The sequence below is a fragment of the Pangasianodon hypophthalmus genome, chromosome 16 (genome assembly GCF_027358585.1).
Source record: "Pangasianodon hypophthalmus isolate fPanHyp1 chromosome 16, fPanHyp1.pri, whole genome shotgun sequence".
Taxonomy (NCBI): Eukaryota; Metazoa; Chordata; class Actinopteri; order Siluriformes; family Pangasiidae; genus Pangasianodon; species Pangasianodon hypophthalmus.
In genome coordinates, this window is record NC_069725.1 from 8598382 (window position 1) to 8618545 (window position 20164).

General features: G+C 39.9%; 1 protein-coding gene across 4 annotated transcripts; it reads left to right on the plus strand.

The window, feature by feature from the left end:
* Positions 1 to 756: 756 nt before the first annotated feature.
* On the plus strand, positions 757 to 20033 carry arhgef19 (Rho guanine nucleotide exchange factor (GEF) 19). Of its 4 annotated transcripts, none has more exons than XM_053240689.1 (16): positions 758 to 1276; positions 13053 to 13701; positions 13955 to 14503; positions 14689 to 14821; positions 14921 to 15000; positions 15089 to 15330; positions 15432 to 15592; positions 15761 to 15913; positions 16189 to 16318; positions 16465 to 16539; positions 16683 to 16772; positions 16928 to 17091; positions 17337 to 17495; positions 18263 to 18336; positions 18434 to 18538; positions 18691 to 20033. In XM_053240689.1, exons 2-16 carry the CDS (start codon positions 13074 to 13076, stop codon positions 18846 to 18848), a joined length of 2901 nt encoding a protein of 966 aa, XP_053096664.1. In that variant the 5' UTR covers positions 758 to 1276; positions 13053 to 13073; the 3' UTR covers positions 18849 to 20033. The 4 variants fall into 4 exon arrangements, 3 of the variants coding, with proteins under 3 accessions (XP_053096664.1, XP_026776883.1, XP_026776884.1); XM_026921082.3 differs by having other exon boundaries at positions 759 to 1293; XM_026921083.3 differs by lacking the exon at positions 758 to 1276 and adding an exon at positions 1319 to 1704.
* The last annotated feature ends 131 nt before the right edge of the window (positions 20034 to 20164 follow it).

Here is a 20164-nt window from a genome sequence, read left to right on the forward strand (position 1 = left end):
CAACTCCACCTTAGAAAAAAAAAGCAAAAGTAAAAAGAATTTCTGTGGCCCAAGGCTCTTTGACACACTCTCTCTCTCTCTCTCTCTGTCTCTCTCTCTCTGCCGATTCCTGCTGAGGCTTCGTTTTGGATTGTTGCTATTGCAGTGCGTTCTTGTGCTTTTCAGCCTGAAGGAAGAGTGCGTTAGTACATGTTGGAGCTCTGAAGTATGCAACGTGGACAGCGGCCATCATGCTGCACTCATACTCAAACTGGAGCTAAACAAAGACAAGCGAGGTATTAGCAGAAAGATGCACGTGTATTGCTTTTGATACTCTGTACAGGTATTTGTCACTCACAACATAAAGTGGCATGGCAGTGAAAACCCACAGCACACAAGTGTCTACAAAATAGACACGTTCCTGATGTTTGCTTATGGATGTCCTTGGCTCTGTGATATTCAGATTGAAACTCAGCTTGGTGACCTTGTTTTTCTTGTTTTCAGGTTTTTACAAATAAGTAGATGAAAATTGTGAGACAGAGAGAGTTAAGTTCAGGAGATTTGAGTTTGAGCATGCCCTACCTAACTTTCTCCTAAGTGATACTTACTTAATTACACACACACACACACACACACACACACACACACGCTCGAACGCATGTATGCATACTCATATCTCCTTCCTTCTCTCTCCCTCTCTCTCTCTCTCTCTCTCTCTCTCCCCCTACCTGCCTGCTATCCACTTGCAAAGCACTACTGTTGACACACAGGAATCCAGATTTACACACACACACACACACACACACACACACACACACACACCCTCTTAGACCAGGAAGATTCTCCCCAAACACACGACAACTCGCTCCTCTCTCCCTCTGACTGAGAGAAAGGAATCCAGAAACAGTGGACTCAAGGACTAATCTTCTTTCTCCCTGAATTGTTTTTGGTTTCGAGAGGGAGAGAGGGAGCTAGGAGCAAGGAGAGGGAAGAAAGCTGCAAGAAGGCTGTTCATTTTAACTAGATAGGACAGGCAGCAGTTGTGTTTTTCATGTTTTATGGCTTGCTTTGTGTGCTGCTGAGCTGCAGATCAGAGGTTGGGAATTTTGAACTGAAGATCTTGACTAGCTTCCAGCGTCTGTTGTGTGTGTATGGAGGACTGTAGTAGTGTGTGGCAGAGGAGGGAAAAAAGATCAAACTGAGAACACGAGGCAATCATGGACACCACTGTGCTTCAACTGGACACTTCAATGGACAGGATTTGCAATCTGGTGGTGGCCAAAGTCCATTCCAGGAGGTACTGACGACTTTCAGGTACATCCTTTGCATCAGTCCGTAAAAGTTTTTTTCCACCAGTATGTGTTCTGTATTATAGTTCTGTGATTGTTAATGAATATGTTAATATGATACTCAACAGTTTTCTTATTTTGCTGATCCATTGGTGCTAGTGCAGTGTTGGACCCCGTTTCTAAATGATTCCAGTTTAAGGTTATTACATTCGCTTCCCTTGAGGCTTGGGCTAAGGTCCAGTATGAATTGCTTGGATAACAAGCAGAGACATTGCCCTTCAGCCCTTCAGCTCCACTAGCGCATACGCTCAGACGCCAACAAGCCAGCTTGTGAGCTTGTTGTGTTTGCATAGCTAATGATGTGTCGGTTAGGTGTGATGTGGAGTGCTGTGCAGAGCTGGAACAGCAAGTGAGCAGCTGGAGCAGCGGAAGGCAGGTGAGTGCATGTCCAGGACACGCAGAAAAGAGAGCTGTAAAAAGAACTGAACATAGCTGCATGGCAGAAGAGTCTTGAACTTGCTCTTTGTGTCCACTGCTTTAAAGGAAGACGTGTCTAAGGGTTGTCTTTAGAGTTGAAGTCTTTGCTTTATTTATGGTTTTTAATGCCTGTTCTCTTCAGTCTGGCAGCTTCAATTACTACCTCATTACAGTCCCAGTCTTATGGCGGTTTAAGCTGAAGTGTGTAACTCCTGTTTGATGACTGATAAGTGAGTCTCAGAGAGTTTGTGTATGTCTGCTGTGTTAGGAACTAGTACATTTTGAGGATCAGCAAAGGGCTCCCTTTTTATCAGTGTGATGGGTTAAGTAACATATTTACTTTAAGGTTTGTTTTTATTAAAGGTTTGTTTTTGTCCAAGTGCTTATGTTGAGTGGATGATTGTAGTGACCTGAAGAAAAGCTTTAAGTGCTGCTCGCGCTGCTGCAGGCTGAATGAGCATTTTCGAGTGACGCACTGAGTAAATTACAGCTATGTGAAAACAGCGGCACTTCAACTCCCTTAATAATCCTTGAGTGCAGCTTAATGCCTTTAACTTTAGCCTGGAGATAAATCCTTTGTGGGTTATGTTCAAGAGAGGACAGGAAGTAGTATGACACAAACAGTATCAGATCTCAATAAAGTCATATTCATCCGCTTTCTTTGTCTGGATTACTGCTTTGTCATATCACAGCCACTGGAAGAGAGATCTCAGTTGCATTTCTGGCTGTATCAGCACATCTGTTTGTGTTCCCGTTGAATGGAATGATATCAGGTGCCTTTCAGGCTCCCAGGCGAGATATGCCATGTAAAACAGACGAATTGTGTAATGAACTCGTCTTTCAAACCGCCCCTTCATTAGAACACTGCAGACAGATAAAACCGTCTATAAAGAGGTCATCTGAGATGATCTCATTATGCGACCTGGACTGGTGTTAAGAAACAAGAAGTCAACTTTCTGTGCTCGACATGGCATTGGGAAATGGGATGGATCCCTAAGGGTGTACTTACTTTGTTTTAAAATATAACCTTTATAGAGACTGTAAGGGAGGGCAGACTAAAGGAATGTCTATCACAACCTTGTTGTGCCCAGCTGTGCCAGTTTCTGTTTGTGTATGTGACTCAGAGTAGGCTCAGAGTCTTACACAATTTACTCACTCTCTCATGTGTTTGTCTGGCATACAGTAATGTCCCATTCAAACCCAACTCATTACATCTCAGGAGCAGATGTGGGAAGACAACCGTGCATAATGGACAGGTGTCTTCCCAAAAGCACAAAGTTCAGACATGACTTTGTTAACACGCAAAGCATACACTCATGTAGCCCTTCATTAACTTAAAGGTGTACTTTGGGCAAAATTTATGAAGTTGAACAGCTAAGATTTTTTTCTTTTTGGGTGATGCAGACATATACTACTTGCTAGCTACATCACTCCTAACAGAGAACATTATCAGACAGTTTATTAATGTATTCCATCTTGTAAAAACCATAGTCATGCTGTAAAGTTACAGAAATAACCTTTGTGCAATATTCAACAAATAGTTGTCATGTAATGAACATATACTTCTCAGTGTTTTTTTTTTTTTAATAATTCTGACTGTGCTTGCAGTTAGAATACAAAAAAACTAAGGCAACATTATGAACACTGAAAATGTTGCAGAAAAGTTGTAGGAACTTCTATTAACATTGTGTAAAATGTTCTTACAATGCTTACAAAAGTTTCTAGAACTGCGACATTTAGAACTGTTCTGCTAGTCTAAAGTTGTTAGCAGGGATTAACCTTATAGGACAAACATGTCTGAGCTGATCAGTGAACAGGGTCACTCAAAATAACACACTTTTTTTATGTGACATATATTTCCTTTACTTGTTATTTATTTTAATCTTACAGATCTTGTACAAAACTAAAGAAGCAAGCTGTAGACACCAAATTTGTATTTTTTTATCAAATACATTTAGTGTTACTGACAATGTTTGGGTGACACAGACTTCTATTATTTCTTTACTCTTTTACAAATTTACAGTATTTTAACCTTATAGTTCCAGTACGGAACAAAATATGCAAACTGCAGACATCAAACCAAACTTTCAAGGTCACCTAAAAACATTCAAGGTCACCTAAAAATCATTCAACATCTCGTTGGGTGACATAGACGTCCATTAATTGTTAGCTACTGTATTAGCCTCACTACCAAACTTGATTTGAGTGGCTGATTTACAGTCAAGATCACTTTTAGTGACTTAGACTTGTTACTTTTTAGCTATGTTACATTTGCAGTGCAGAAATAAAGAAGTAAACTTCAGACGTTACTGATTGATTTTCTTTCATTCTTGGCTTAATTACTTGGTTTAATTTTGTATCTCCACCCTGAGCCATTGCATATCCCGTGGCAGTTATTGTGACTGTAGGAATTCGGTTTTAATGCAGCGTGTCTGTTTGGCAAGTCCCGTCTGATTTACAGTTTAATTTACCTCCCTGTTCTCCCTCTATCCCTCCATCTCCTCCCTCGTCTTCCTTCATCTCCTCCCCTTGTGGATTCACTTTGGAGCACCTGCCCCATCACCTGTCATTCAGAGGAAGCAACCCAGCTCTGGATCTGTACCTACATGTACTTGGGCTGCAGATTTGCTTAAAAAGGACGCTGTAGCTTACTTATGGAGCCTCCACCCTTCTTTCCTTCCCCTCTGTCAGTGCATGATTTTTGGGTCAGCGCGGCTATAGAGGCTGAAAGAGGCCCTCGGGGGTACCTGGCTTTGTTACTAATGCCATTTCACTCAACTCTGTTTGCCAGGCTTATTGTTAATAGCACACACAGGGTTGCCAGAGCTCACCTGCAGAATGAGTAGATGGTGAAGGAAGAGGAGCAGAGCTGTGGGGGGTTGGAGGGTTTGACCTTCTGAAGCCTCACCTGGGGCGAGTTGCTGTGGCACCAACAACCAGGATGTAGCCACACAAAACGGAGCCTGTTGTTCTGTTGCATGAGCTGAGGCACACAAGGCTCTGTGTTCGTCTCCCACCGCAGCTTGCTGGGCAATTTGAGTGGAATGACAAGAGCTTAGTTATTTGGGGAATGCAGAAAGTGTCTGCATGTCTGAGACCTTTGCTGGGAACAGGGATTTTGGGGGGGGTGGTTTGGACACTGGTCGTGGAAATGAACTTAATTTCTTACTTACTGTCTCTCTGCCTCTATTGTTCTGCAAAATATCACTTTTTCCCAAATAAAAACACAGATGAGCCAAGCGACATATAAAATCTAGAATGACTGACAATTGCGTAGGTGTTTTGTTCTCTCCGGTATTAACCGACTCTTCTTAGAAGCCACGCCCCCTTCCCCCATCTTATATTAGTAACGTTTTAGCCACTGCTCTCATCTCGACCCGATTTTCCTGCTTCGAGGATAATGATCGCCTTTGTTCGATGACACTATTGGTTTTTTGAGGAAAAAGGAAAATTTTGACAATAAACAGCTGCGAAAATGTGTGCCCATTAATGAACCCTCACCCACTTCTCTTCTGTGGGACTACACATTGTTCCTCTTCAGGTTTGGCAGGTCTGCTTGTGCAAAAAACTCATCTTGACCCAGTGTTTCAATATGTATAGAGTTATAGAGTTATAGAGGACTTATTGCTCCTCATTTATTGCTATTCACCTTCTCATTAAACCACATGCAGCCAATCTCATGCTCCATTGCTGCAACTGATGTGTTTCATTTACACACACAAGACAGGATGAAAAAAATGACATTTTCTGTTCCCTCTACTCCCTGTACTGACCACTATTTGAGTGAATTTCTTGTGAGTTTTTTGTTCGTGTCTCTATGTGTGTGGGTTTGTCTTTGAAAAGCGATCCTCAATAAGCCTGCAGGTATGTGTAAAAGGCCCATCCCTGGCTCACACCTGTCTAGCTCTGCAGCCTGCAGGCTGTTTCAGGCTCCCATTTGGCCAAGTCCCATCACATCTAATATGATACCGTGCAAGCCTCGCTCAAGCACTTACCTCGGGAATGACTCTGCGCAGAGAACATGCAGCTAGCTCAGCAAAGCGGTTATTGTGTAGTTGGATTTCAAGAGGCTTTTGAAAGACCTTTGAGTGTCACGCACTAGTCCATGTTTAAACATGAAAAGCTGAAGAGAGATGATTTTGTTTTTTAACCACAAACATTGTTACCAACACAGAACGTAAAGAATAGTTAATGGTTGTCGCAAGCCACATTTCATTCCTTAACATTTGTGTACTATCTTAACTCTTCGATCATCTTTACTGAATGTAGACCAAGTCTAAAGAAGAGCTTGTGGGATGGTCAATCTCAAGGTGTTTTCAACAAGCCGATCAGATTTCAAAACAAATAGCCTTGTGTGGCTTGTTCTTACCTGCTTCTGTCCTGATAATTACCTGGAGGGGGAGGGAAAATTTTGGCTCAGTTCACTAGCAAAGCCAATAACGATTAAAAAAAAAAAACACCACCACCACCACCAACAACAAAAAAACAGGACATTGAGTACACTTGAATTCATCAGAAGTGGGTCATTATCTCACTGCATCACAGCTCTGGCTTTCAAATTTAAGGTCTGTTTGAGCAACCTTAATCTAGTGAACATCTGCAGGAAGATTCAAAGGCTCTTATCTACAGTAGATGCCAGTTAAAGAAGTTTGGGAACATAGTGTTCAATAAGTTTTGGTTTCATGGAAATCTATACAGTTCCTCAAAGAAGGCTTACTCAATATCTATGCAACTGAATGCTTTAGGAAAAATACAACAGCTAGGCTAATCTAGGTCGCACTGACTATGTTATGTAGCTATGAAATACTATAAAACAGAAAGAAAAATTGAAAAAGTACTTCATAGTTGTGAAACTTAAAAAAAAAAAATTAGAGAGCATTCAAGCAGCATAAAAAATAAATAAATAAATAAATAAATAAATCAGGGAGTTGACTTGAATGGTCATGGAATGTTAAGACCGTTGCACAGGCTGTGTAATCAAGGGATGTAATCACTTTTTCTGTTCTCCAAAATTTTGGGGGCTCATAACAGTGTTTTTTTCTTCTTCTTTCTAACATTCTAAAACAGCTAAAAAAATTGTCTCTACTCCTCATCATGTCAAGGTATGAATGATAAAAAAATTATTATTCTTTTACCATGAAAAATGTGTTTTTATTTCATTTTTTATGGCAGATACACACCGTCTTTGTGTTTTTTTGGAGGTTGGAGGCATTAGTTTAGCTAGACTCTGGGTTGTCTGTCATCATGATTTATTACATAGAACATTTAAACAGATTTCACAAAGGTTGTATCAGAAATGATTGACATCTCCATCAGCTTATATTACTGGATCTTCACATAAACTAAAGCCAGTTTTAGACTGTGCGATTACAGTGGTCTTTCAAGATTATTACTTGTCACACTGTATGAGATGATCCCAATAAAATCTTTGCCAAAATCTATATTCAAATAACATACTGCAATAATGTGTCCTCCATGTCAGATTATATGTTGAAGATCCTCTAACGATAGACCTATAGACCTGTGATTAAAGAAATTACTATGTTCTGCTTATCAATCCTATAATCAATCAGCTTGATCTGGGTTCGTACAGAAAAAGGGTGTTGCATTCTTGCAAACTTGAGGTAATGAGGATATTTTTCTGTCCATAAGCATATTTACCACTACTGTATTTGTAGCCATCCCATGATTTCCAAGTTTTGCCCCATTCTATGTCAGTCATCCTCCCATTAGTCACTTTTACACAAGTCTCATAGCAGTGGTCACACTGATTTTACTGAGATTTTACTTAAATTTTTTTTGACACTTTGCCTTCAGCTGTCTTTGGTCACAATGTTTCATTACATTAAAATGTTATCATGGAAAGGCGCATATTTAAAGTGCTTTGTTTGCCACAATTTGCCTATTTTATCTTCCCAGATGGTCTGAAACGTGGCATTGTGCCATGTGCAGTGGCATAGCACTCCTTTCCCGGATGCTGAAGGTGCCAGTCTAAACAAAGTCAGAGCAGTAAAGTGGAAAAACAATGCCCACACATGCCTTAGGCCATATAAACTTTCACTAAACTATTTACCTGCTCATTTGTTAATTGGGTTTTATTTCCAAACTGGACTTCACATGCTGTGTGTGTCCTGTGTATAAACCCACTCCTTTCTGACAGGGAATTCCCAGCACAGGGTGTACTGATGCATTTTTCAAAGAAAGCAACCACAGCAATCTTTGTGTTTACGTGTCATAGTGGCCCAGAGGAACGTCTGAGTTTGTTTTACGATGAAGTCATTGGGTCAGCAATGGTGGAAAGTGACTGGCATGGACATGGGAACACCAAGGCATGTTTCAATAACTGGACTGTCTCCTTTGGGGAGAATCTGTCTCTCACCATCTCTCAAGTGTTACAGGGTTGTGTGAGGGTGATGCTTTATAAGAGGTTAAGCCAGGAATTCTGTGACTGTCATGGTTGAATAAGTAGAGGAAGGCCTCAGGCACTAGGGGAGATTCTGACCCCCTCCAAAATGTAAACATGTCGAGCTTTACTCCCAGCTGCTCCTGCTCACCCTGTCGGAGGTAAAGTCCATACCTGCTACAATTAAAATCCACTCCTCTACTCTTATCATAGATAAGGCTGGCTTATTATTTAACTGGAAAAATCCATTACTTATGATTAGACATGCATTAGACACATTAAGAGAGCATGCAATAGAGTTGCTTATTAAGCTTAGACTATGAATTTTTTCTTTTGTGAGCTTCTGTGGAAATAGTTTCTCCTGACCTGGAAATATCAATCCAGTCTAAGCCTGAAAAATATTAACCCCTCAGTATCCAGGCATATTATTCATTAACTAATATGAATTATTCTGTAACTATTTAACTACAGTAAAATAATAAAATCTGGACCCCTGTATATGTCTTGAGAGTTTACTCATTTTTGAAAAAGTACACCAATCCCAATCATCCTGTCACTTGTCTTGCTCATTGCTAGCTGAAGTGTGTGTGGAGACAGCTCATCCTGAGCAATGTGCTCTCTGCAAGTGGAGAAGATTGCCTCGAGCTCACTGACCACCCAGACCCTGGCCAATTAGAGCAGCTGTGCGAGCTTGGGCCAATGCAATATAACACACAAACAGAAGCCTGTGTCACCACACTGTTAGACCCTGCAACTCAGACACTCACAATGAGGGAAAATCCCTGAAATAGAGCAAAATAGGAGGCAGGAAGTTTGGAGACTTAACCAAGGATTAAAGTCCTGGAAGTGGTTTATGTCCCATTTTAGTTTGTGAATAGTAGATTTATTCATTTCCCTCCCTATTAGTCTGCATATGTGCTGTCCCTTTAAAGACTAAAGATAAATTAAAATGAGAACACTTTACAATAAGATTCCTTAGTAACTCACTAACTAGGCAAGAGCAAATGAAGAACTAATGCCAAAACTATATGGTAGGAACAATGCATTGCATATTTCATTACTAATGAATGTATATGAGAAGGAATTTTTGTTCCCCCAGCAATTACCATCAGACAACAGAACATAGAGATTAACTAATACAGTAATGACTAGGAAGAGCCATATTAATGCACCATAAGTGGGCTGAAAATATAATAGTAAAAACCATAGCCTAAAATTACAGAGTAGACCAACTTGCAAAGATAATCAAAACAAAACATTATGATTAATCAATTAAACCTAGTTTAGGTCCACTTACCAATTATACAAAGGTATTAGCTCACATAATGGAACAAAAGTTTTGGCTTGTTTTATATAAAACTGTATGGTAAACTATTGTTAATGAATTATTCTTTTGCTTTGACTGTCTAACCCTATACTAATATTTCAGAGGAAGCTTGGCTTGCAACTATCACAATGTTGATTTATTCTTTATTTTGGACGTCCCATTAGAGGTTTACATTATTCATTGCTGTCTTCTCCAAATTTGAAAATTACAGTTAGTTTCCTGATTGATTTCTCTAGGGCTGTGTTTTTCCCCCAAGATGTATGGGCTTACAAACCTTACATGACCGACTGAAAAGATTCAGTCATTCACTTACACAGAACATTGGAGTCATTATTTTAGAGAGAGGGAGAGAAAGAAAAAAAAGCTAACAACCTAAGCATCTGCGCATGAGTCATTAACAGGAATAATGTGTTAATACGAACACTTAGAAAGTGAAAATATCTTGAATATAGTCAAATTTATCCAGTATTTCCTATTATAAAATTATAATAAACCTAAGACACTTTTTTTTTTTAAATTTCAAGCTTGAAAAGTCTTGGTAGATAATTTTTCTCTTTTTTCGGAATGTTATTTCAAGAAAGATGCAAAATTATCTGCCAATAGAATAAGAAAATCTTAAGCTTGAATTATGTAAAAGCCTCTAAATACTGGCTAAATAATCTTATATTTGATTTATAATATTAAATATAATATTATATTTTGAAATATTAGATCAATTTGACCACATTCAGGATACTTTCGCTTGCTAAGATATGATTTTTTGCCAAGTTGACCACTAATTAACAGTATTTGTACTCCCTATAGTAAAGTGGTACACTATCCTTCATTTAGTACTAACAAAGCAATTCATTATTCCATTTCGGATATTTGCTATTAATTCATGATTTGCTCTTGCATAGTTACTGGGTTATTACTGTAAATTGTTACTATTAAATCTATATTTCCTCTCCATAGCTGTGCGCCGTCTCCCACAAAAACTCCGTATACTGTTGTGGTTAATGCATAGTTACGTGCCAGCGTGACAATGAGCAAACACTCATTAGTTTATTGAAAATTGCATAGAAACCGACGGGATTCACAGCTGAGAGATCACGCCAGCCTTAACTGTCTGTACTCTTACGCTCCATGTCAGAGAGAAGAATTCTCTTCTTTAATCACAGCCATCATAAAAGGCCTTCCATGTCTCTATTCATGTAGCATGCAGACACAGTGACTTAGAGGAGCCTAGTGAAATTACAGGGAAAATGAGAGCACCAAAGAAACGTATGCAAATAACACCTTCAGAGAAAGGCAAATTATATGTTTTTTTTTTTATTGAAAACCATAAACGACACAAGACATTAAACTGGTTGTATGAAAAAGGTGTAAGCTAATGGGCTGTAATGTAGTGTGTAATGGAATTCATTTTGCCTTGAAGGTGGTGGACAGCATTAAACCATTATGTAAAATTGCAGGATTATGCAAGATTTTATTTCATTTTTTTGCATTTCATTGTATGCCAACTTAGGTTTGTAGAGGTTTAATAATTAAAGAATGAATAAACTTTGGAAAATCATATCTTAAGTGTACTCGGGCATGAGGAACCTTTGCACTGCAGTAATCTGTGGAGTTGAGTGGGTTTAGTTTACCGATCAAATCACCACTCATTTTGAATTGTACTCAGTTGTGTGTGTGTGTGTGTGTGTGTACAATCCCAATCTGTTCCCACACCCTCTCAAATCTCCTGTGCACCTAACAGCCCTCTCCATCTGAGAATAAAGAGATCCTTTGTTTGGCACATGGAACAGGTAACCATTTGTGCAGTATGTGCTCCATGGTGTGTGTATGTGTGATTGTAATGTGTGTGCTGTGGTGGTGGAGATGGGTATTTAATTGGCGATGAGTGTGTTTGAAGCAAGTGGACTATATTTTATGCTTGTCATGCCAAATTTGTCCCAGGGGTGTCTTTGCTTTAGTTCCTGTGAGTAGCAGAACTAACATTTCAGTCCTGGAAGAAACAAAGCCTGAGACAAGAAGAGAAAGAAAAATGTGTGTGTGGGAATAGAGATTTGTCATTTTTCTTCTATTCACCTTAAGGCCCAGTTCACAAAGGTTATTCAATTTATGTGCATAATGATTTCTCCCCCTAAGGACACTGAAGTGCAAAAGTTTGCATCCACATTGTCTGTGTAAAATAAAAAGAAAATATACCTCTGTTTTACAGTTTCAAGAGATTTATTTTTTATTATTTATTATTTAATAGAGATTTCCCACAAACATAATATAATATAGGGCAAAATATAAGGCAAAATCAACTGAATGGTAGTTTGGAATCATTTGAAATGAACCTAAAAACAAACAAACAAACAAACAAACAAACAAACAAAAAAAACCCAAAGAATATGCAAAAAGGCGAAAGGAAGTCAGAAAGACAAATTGTTAGAAATATTTATACCACGTTCCTTAACGGAAATGCACACATTTGAGTTGATATCAATTTGATTTTTTTCCACAATTAGTATCTGCTTATATTATTTGATTTTTACTTGTGCGTATGTGTATGCAGAACAGTCAATAAACATAGTGAGCTTGGTATTCTTCTTTACACAGTCACCCCTGAGAGCACTGTCCTATATATAAAAACATATCTGCATATTTTTTGGATCAACATAGACTCAAGAAAGGTTTGGGTCAATTACAGTGACATATACAGTAATAGCCAGGTTATCTTTAGCCAGGGCACAGGTGGTAATAAGTGCAGATGCTCCACTGACCTAGTTTGTTTGTACAAATCATGGGATGTTTGTGGAGAAAAAGAAGGGTAAGAAGAGAGTAACAGATCTTCTTATAATGAGATGATTTTGTCATACCCTTCAATTTGCTCAGCAATAGCACTCAGGACTCTGGACTTCTGGATGGTGTCTCTTGGCTGTGAGCTGGTGCTGCAGTGGCCATGCAAGAATAACAGTGTCTGGGATAAACGTGGCAGAAGCAGAGGGAGGGGGATAAGTACGGGGCTGAGAGCTGAGAAACCACACTCTTTAATTAAAGCAGGAAGACACAGCGTTGAAGCTCTAACAGAGCCCAACCAAGCATTGGGGGAGGAGAACAGTCTGCTCTAAAGTTAGCTTTACCCAGCAACACCAGGATATGCACTGACAGATGGATGAGATGGGCTTTGGTGTTTCCAAGCCTGCCCTGGCAAGGGGAAATTATCCTGATGAATACGTTCTGTGCATGAGAAAGCATGCTGACGGTTCATATACACTCTTAAAGTTTAAAGGTTCCCTCTAGGACCTCTTAGCATTTTTCAGTTTGTCTCTCTGGCGGAACCCTGGAAATTTTATGTAGAGGATTTTGCTTTCAGGAAATTTTGCAAGTAGAGCCCATTTAGAAAGTAAAGAATTATCCAAAGAACCATCAAGGAACTCATTTTTTTTCTAAGAGTGAGACATTTAATCATTGAACATTCCAGTCAGTCTATAGCTGAGGGAAACACTTAAAGTATTTAAAAATATTGGACCTAAAAATTACAGTTATGTACTACAGCCATGATTTGTAACTGATTCTCTGTATACATTTTGTATCTTCCTCACAGCTCCCATGTGTCATCTAAGCCATGCTCCCTGGCTATGGATTCTCTCCTCTCCCTGACTTCCAGCCTCACCTCCACGCGTTCTGTTGCCGAGGGGAGAGCTCTGCCATGTGGATCCCTGGTACAGCTGAGTCCCAGGCTCTGAACAACTCCCAAGAGAACAGGCCTCTCCTGCGCCAGCACATTGCTGTGTGTCAGCAGGAGACACTAGCCTTCATCGACCTTCAGCAGCCTAAAACAAATGGCTTTTGTTCCTCATCATCATTGGGAAGACACGTTTCCTCTCCATGCTCCTCTGGCTCACTTCATAATGGGCCTTCCACAAACTGCTGCCAAAATGGAGAGACACATGCAAACACAGCCCATGTGAAACTTGGCCAGGATGGACATGATGTGGAAGAAGTTCAAGATAACATCAGAGCACCCTGTGCGGACTCACTTAAGACAGACTCTGAAAAACTCTTACCACAGTGTAGTCCCAAAGATCTGTTCCTTCCCCTGTCACCAATGTTTGTGTCCAGGAACAGGGACTCTGTGGACTCTCAGCAGCCCAGCTCTCCCTGCTCCTCAGCAAGCTCAGAGCTACAGAGCCGTGAACAGTTTCGTCTACAGAGACGAACATCACAGGGATCTTCAAAGGAGAAGTCTATACGTAAGTGGCACCATAATTTAGATACTTCATGACACATTCTTATCTTTGAAAGGAACTCTAGGTTAAATGATGTTTACATTCATGTTCACATTTGAAAAAGTATAACAGGTAACCTATTTCCACTCATTTTTTTAACACCAGTGTCTTCTATCCAGAGATAATTCATTGGTATATTATGAATACTATGAATTCTAAACATGAAAAGCTTGTATTGTTTAGTTACCAATCCTGAACCTTGTGTATCATGTGACAGGGCGCAAGATGAAGGTGTACTCACCTGACAGTGTAAGTGATGACTCTCTAAACAGTCCAGTACTCGAATGTGACTACCTGTTCCCTGGATCCTTTGAGTCCTTCATAGAGGGAGAGTTGGGATTAGTGGGCTCCACTGTGCCCACATCCCAGAGCTCCAGCTCTTTGTTAGATTTAGATGAAGAACTCACTCTTCCTTCCACCTCTACCCCACCACCACTGGCTTCGGATCCCCCAACTGAGGATGCAGCATTGGAGGAAAGAGCAAGTGAGGGAGGGATAGGAGAAGTGGACTTGGAGGATGGTAGGACTCTACAAGGGTCAGCCTTCTTAGGTGGGTGCTCCCCGCCTCATGTGCAATCCCACCCCATGCCCCTGCCCCGATCCCGTTCCTCAGACCATGAACGCCGAAGATTCTCTGCCTCCGAGCTCATATCACGCCTGCAACTTTCACAGAGAAAAAACTCTTTCACCCTAAGGCTGGGAAAGTCGCTATCTGCCCGTGTGGCCTCCCGGGATCGTCACCAATCTATAAACTCTGGTCCAGACTGTGAGTGTTTTCAAAACTTCTTATATCTCTACTCCAAACTAAGGCCTTATGGAAGGACTTTGCCTACCATTTAATATAGGGGAGAAGCTATGTGCCAGTTCTCTTTTGGTCAGAGACCCTTCCTGGGGTTGTCATTCTGAAACATGTATGTTACTCACCTCCTCAACCAATTTCTCTGTTTGTAGACAAACCCAACACCAGGCAGCGCCTTTCAGCAGGCTCAAGTGACAGCACGCCACAGAGCCCAGTGGGATCTGCACCACCACTGCCCTCTGCTGACAGCACTCTGCCACAGCACAGGAGAAGCTCCAAGCTCAGGTGATCATCCTCCTCAGCCATCATTCTTCTGAGTATCTCAACCAGCAGACTAGAATCATATATTTAACAATTTAGTTGTTTTTATTCTCATCTGCACAGTATGAGAAAAGATTCAATTGATGAGGATGCAGACACCCCACTTAGAAGTCCCAAACGCCTGTCACGGTTTCTGCCTAGTTGTAAGTGTGGCCTTAAGAAGTGTTAAAAAGCTTTTGTGATACTTGTAAGTACACATTTCCTTCATCCTCCCCTTTTTTCCTTTGTCAGTGGTCCTGTATCAGGAGTACAGCGATGTGGCGATTAATCGTGAGATCCAGAGGCAACAGGGAGCCGAGCCTGGAATGGAAGACGACCGGGCTGGGGACAGTACATCCCCCAGCAATCTCTCTCCCTCCAGCTCCTTTCGTTCATCACGGGGCTCTGCCTTCTCCCTCTGGCAGGACATTCCTGATGTGCGCAGCAGTGGACAGCTGGACAATTTCAGCAATGAGGAGCGCAAACTGCAAGAGGTAATGCCAGTGCTGCATTCAGCTGATCTATGCACCTATCCACTTTATTTAACTAGGTACATACTACTTTTTGGACTTATATGCCTTATCTCTAACTTCAGGCTAAGTTTGAGCTGGTGACAAGTGAAGCTTCTTACATACGCAGCTTGACCATAGCGGTTGACCACTTCATGATGTCTTCAGAGCTGAATGAGTGCTTGGGGGCTCAAGAGAGACAGTGGCTTTTCTCCAAATTGCCTGATGTCAAGGACGTCAGTGAGAAGTATGTAGACAGGATAAATGAAGTAAGCATGGTGGCTGTGGTACCTATAATGTTTTTTTAGTGACATCTCCTTACATCTGTCACTTTTTATAGAACTCATTCTCTTTCTCTCTCTTTGCCTTTGTTACTATAATTCCTCTTATTCTTTCCTATTAATTTTTCCACTAGATTTCTACAGGATCTTGAGCACCGGTTAGAGGCAGACATCTTGCGCTTTGATGTGTGTGACATTGTCCTGGACCACTGCCCAGCACTACGGAGGGTCTACCTTCCTTACGTCACTAACCAGGCCTACCAGGAGCAGACATACCAACGGCTTCTGTGAGCAGTTTTACTCTTTGAATCTTATTTATATACAAGTAGGGCCAGTGAAGAATCTGTTTCATTGTCATTGTGCAGTAGATGCCTTGGAGTTGATAGAAGCTTGAGCTGATCTTTGGGTAAAATGCCTTTCTGAAGGATACAGTGTTTCTTGTCAGTGGAAGAGGATTTTAGCTGGAGCACAAGAGCAGAGCAGGAGTAACGTAAAGGAGTAAGGTAACTTTGATGCTCACCATAGGATTCAACCATGAAGTGATTATTTTTCTTTTTCACAGACAAGAGAATCCTCGCTTCCCTGGAATCCTTGCCCGTCTGGAGGAGGACCCGATATGCCAGCGCCTCCCTCTTACATCATTCCTCATTCTGCCCTTTCAAAGGATCACACGGCTCAAAATGCTGGTGGAGGTGGGCAGCATATCCACTGACCAACTATTGATCATTCCTCATTAATAAATTCAGGGTATTTTACAAGAATGGTAGATATTAAATTTACAATTTTACCAAATCACTTCTACAGACCAAAACATAGGACTGATTTAAACTTGTTACAGAACATTCTAAAGAGAACAATGCCTGGTTCGCGAGATGAGGACACGGCCACCAAGGCGTTTAATGAACTGAAAAAGGTAGAAGTGTTTTATTTCTCTTTTAAAAATATAAAACCCCTGATCCATTATGATATGGCCAATGTAATATTGTAAATAACAGATATGCTAAAAAGATAAACAGTATTTACTCTGATTAAATCTCTCCTCATGTGCTGATACAGATTATAAAGGAATGTAACTCCAGTGTGCAATCCATGAAGAGGATGGAGGAACTAATTCATCTCAACAAGAGAATACACTTTGAGGGAAAGGTACTACAGGATATACTATCATTAATTACCCATAAATTCTATGGGTAAATTTGGTACATTCTCAAAGTTCATTATCTTTCTCTCTCTCTCTCTCTCTCTCTCTCTCTCTCTCTCTCTCTCTCTATCTCTCTTTCTCTCTCTCTTTCTTTCTTTAGATTTTCCCTCTCATCTCTCAGTCTCGCTGGTTAGTAAAACATGGTGAGCTACTAGAAGTGGACACACAAACCATGAGCATATCCGGATCAAAGTTTAAACTGCCTACGCGTCCTGTGTATCTGCACCTGTTTAATGACTGCCTCTTACTGTCCCGGAGAAAAGAGTGAGTGAATAATGAAAATGTGGCAGTGGGGGAAAGTTAGTAAAAGAGATTTACATCTGGTTTTATCATCTGAACCCACAGTGTTTTTTTTCTCTCCTCACAGTTGAAGGGTTAGCAAAAGTCAGCATTTTCTCTAAACCACTCATTAAGTGCTGACTGGCAACCAGCTAACCATCAGTCTGACACACAATATAGCTTCTAAATTAGCATGGTTATACAGTGTTGTTGTTTCTGCCCCCCTGTAGAACATGGAAATTCATGGTGTTTGTGCATGCTAAGATTGGCGAGCTAAAGGTGAAGGACTTGAGTCAGAAGCTTCAGGGCATCTCAGGATTCATCTTCCTTCTGCAGCTGTGTGAAGGCCAGCAGCTCAAATATCAGATCCTGCTCAAGTCACAAACAGAGTGAGGCCTATATTCCATCAAACTCACAACCAAGTGTTCCTCGTGCCTTGAGTACTGTGAGCTAAACTGATTATTTGCTTGTTGTATATAGTATGTCTTGTGTTTAAAAAAAAATCCAGAATCTCACAAGCTTTCACATTTTGTTCAATGCATATGAACTGGATGTAACAAACAAACAAACAAATAAACAAACAGCTAAGCAAACAAGTAATTAGAAAACCAACCAACCAACAAACAAGCAAGCAAACAAACAAGCAAACAAAGTTGATGTACTTGACGCACACATTTCAACCTAAATTTTCAAGACCTGAATTTCAAATAGAAAAAATACAGTATATGCAAATATCTTAAAATTCACATTGAACATTTTCAGTGATATACAGGTTTTCCTTTCTAGCATTACAATTTTAGGTTAAGGTTCTGCTGATTTCTTCTGATTTCACTCTCATCCTCTCATAGAACCCGTTTGGATTTCCAATTATATCTTCTGGTTTTATTTTAATTGATAAATTATTGATAGATTTTGCCATTGTGATGGTTTCTTCTTGCAGTTTCCATACCATCTTAACTGATAACCTCTCTAGCTTATCCTAACATCCTAGACACTGTCTAAAAAGTGCCTCACTTTTAGACTAATGGCAGATTTTATCTGTGAATAAAATGAAAAGAAACCTTGTCAGATCCTGGATATCTTTAGCAGGCTTGATACTTTGAATCTGCACTGGCAGCCTTTCTTGCTGGTTTTGTAACCTTTCCTCTCTGAACAGGAGTGGCAAACAGCGATGGATCACAGCCATGATTCCTCCTGATCCAACTATGGCACACACTAGTGAAAATGAGGGTAAGATCACTTTTACACTGCATTTATTTTCAAATGGGAAAAAAATGGATATATAATTGGACTTAAGATTTTGTCTCTGTGGTATATATTCATGCAGATCTATCTCAGGTTCAGTGCATTAAGAGCTACCAGGCCCAGGAACACGATGAACTAACACTGGAGAAGGCAGATATCCTTCAAGCTAAAACCATTACAAGTGATGGTATGACACAAGATAATTGATATTTTACACTTGGATATTTAATATTTTTTGTTAGTTTAAGATTACTCAGCTGACTGCAAGCTTTAGATGGTTTATGGAATCTGACGATTTTGACAATTTCCAATGGATTTTTATTGTTTCTCACTTCTCAGGATGGGTGGAGGGGATCCGATTGTCTGACGGAGAAAGGGGCTGGTTCCCCAAAACGTATGTGGAGGAAATTACAAGTCGTAGCGCTCGTTTGCGAAACCTTCGGGAGAATATTCGCATCAAGTGCGTCACCCAGAAACTAGAGGGCGAGCCTCAGTGAGGGCCTGTAATATAGTGCGTCCTTTTATTTAAAACCTTGATTTATGGAAAGACAGAGGCTTTATTGGATGTTACATTCTTAATGTTTTCAAATGATCAAAAAAAGAGACCTGGATTTCTACAATAAGCTTTGATTTTCACAACGGTAGGCACATATTTGCAATAATATAGTTGCACAACAAAAATTGTAACAGTATCAACTTTAACATTTCTTTCTCATTCTTTGTTGCTATTAGCATTTGTAGATATGTAGCATTTTTTAAGGAATGGTTTGGGGAAATAAAATTGATTTACTTCCAATTCCATATACCTCAAGTGTAGCTAATCAGACAAAACATGTTTGGTGTTAATTGGTGTTCATTCTGCTTTGTTAATTCTGCCCTGGAGCAAAATCATGAGGCTAAATCATCTTTCACATTCACCTCAAATGACATTCTTTGGCTTTGGTTGGCTAAGTCATCCCACTCGTACACAGACATAGATCTCATAAAGTAGCAGAATATGCATGGATTTCATATTTTAAATATATAAATCAAATCAAATGATTTAAAATGGTTGCCACTAGAGTTTTCAGTGTTGTAGCTTTGTTAATTTTCCTAGGTACCAGCACCTCTACACTGTCAGGAACCACATAATCACGTCTATTTGAGGTCACTTCACAACAAGACATGCTCTGTGGCAATTCGTTCCTTTACCCATTTCTTTAATGGACACATTTCATAGAGTGTTGCAGTCACACCATTAAATGTGATTTGACAAAAACAGACAGGAGGCTTATCAAATGAGCTTGTACACAGTTCCGGTGTTTGAATTTTATACAAAATGTGTCCACTGTGCCTCAGCATAATATTGGAATACTAAATAACCACCTCATTTCAAAGCTACAGCATTAATTAATACTCATGCATTCAACTGGAGTTTTTGCTTTCTATGGAACGTAAACCAAATTTATAATTTGCTGCTGCAAATGATTTGTCTGTTGTTTTTGTCCACTTCTACTTTTGACCATTATTTATGACGGTAAGACTTTCAACAGGTGTTTATGTGGATATTTTTGTAATTTCTGTTTGGAGGAAAGACACTAAATAATTATGCTGAGCATGGTCTATAAAGAGCATTAGATATCTATTTCTGTGTCGTGCATCTCTGTAAATGTTTTATCTCTAAAATAAATTCAACTATCATTAACAAATATTTGTTTTGTTTTGAACTGTAGTTTAGGTGCAGAGGGTAGCGTTATCATCTTCCCAGAGCTCGGGTTATTGTCTGTGTGGAGTTTATGTGTGTGTGTTCTCCTCATGTCCGTGTGTTCTCTCT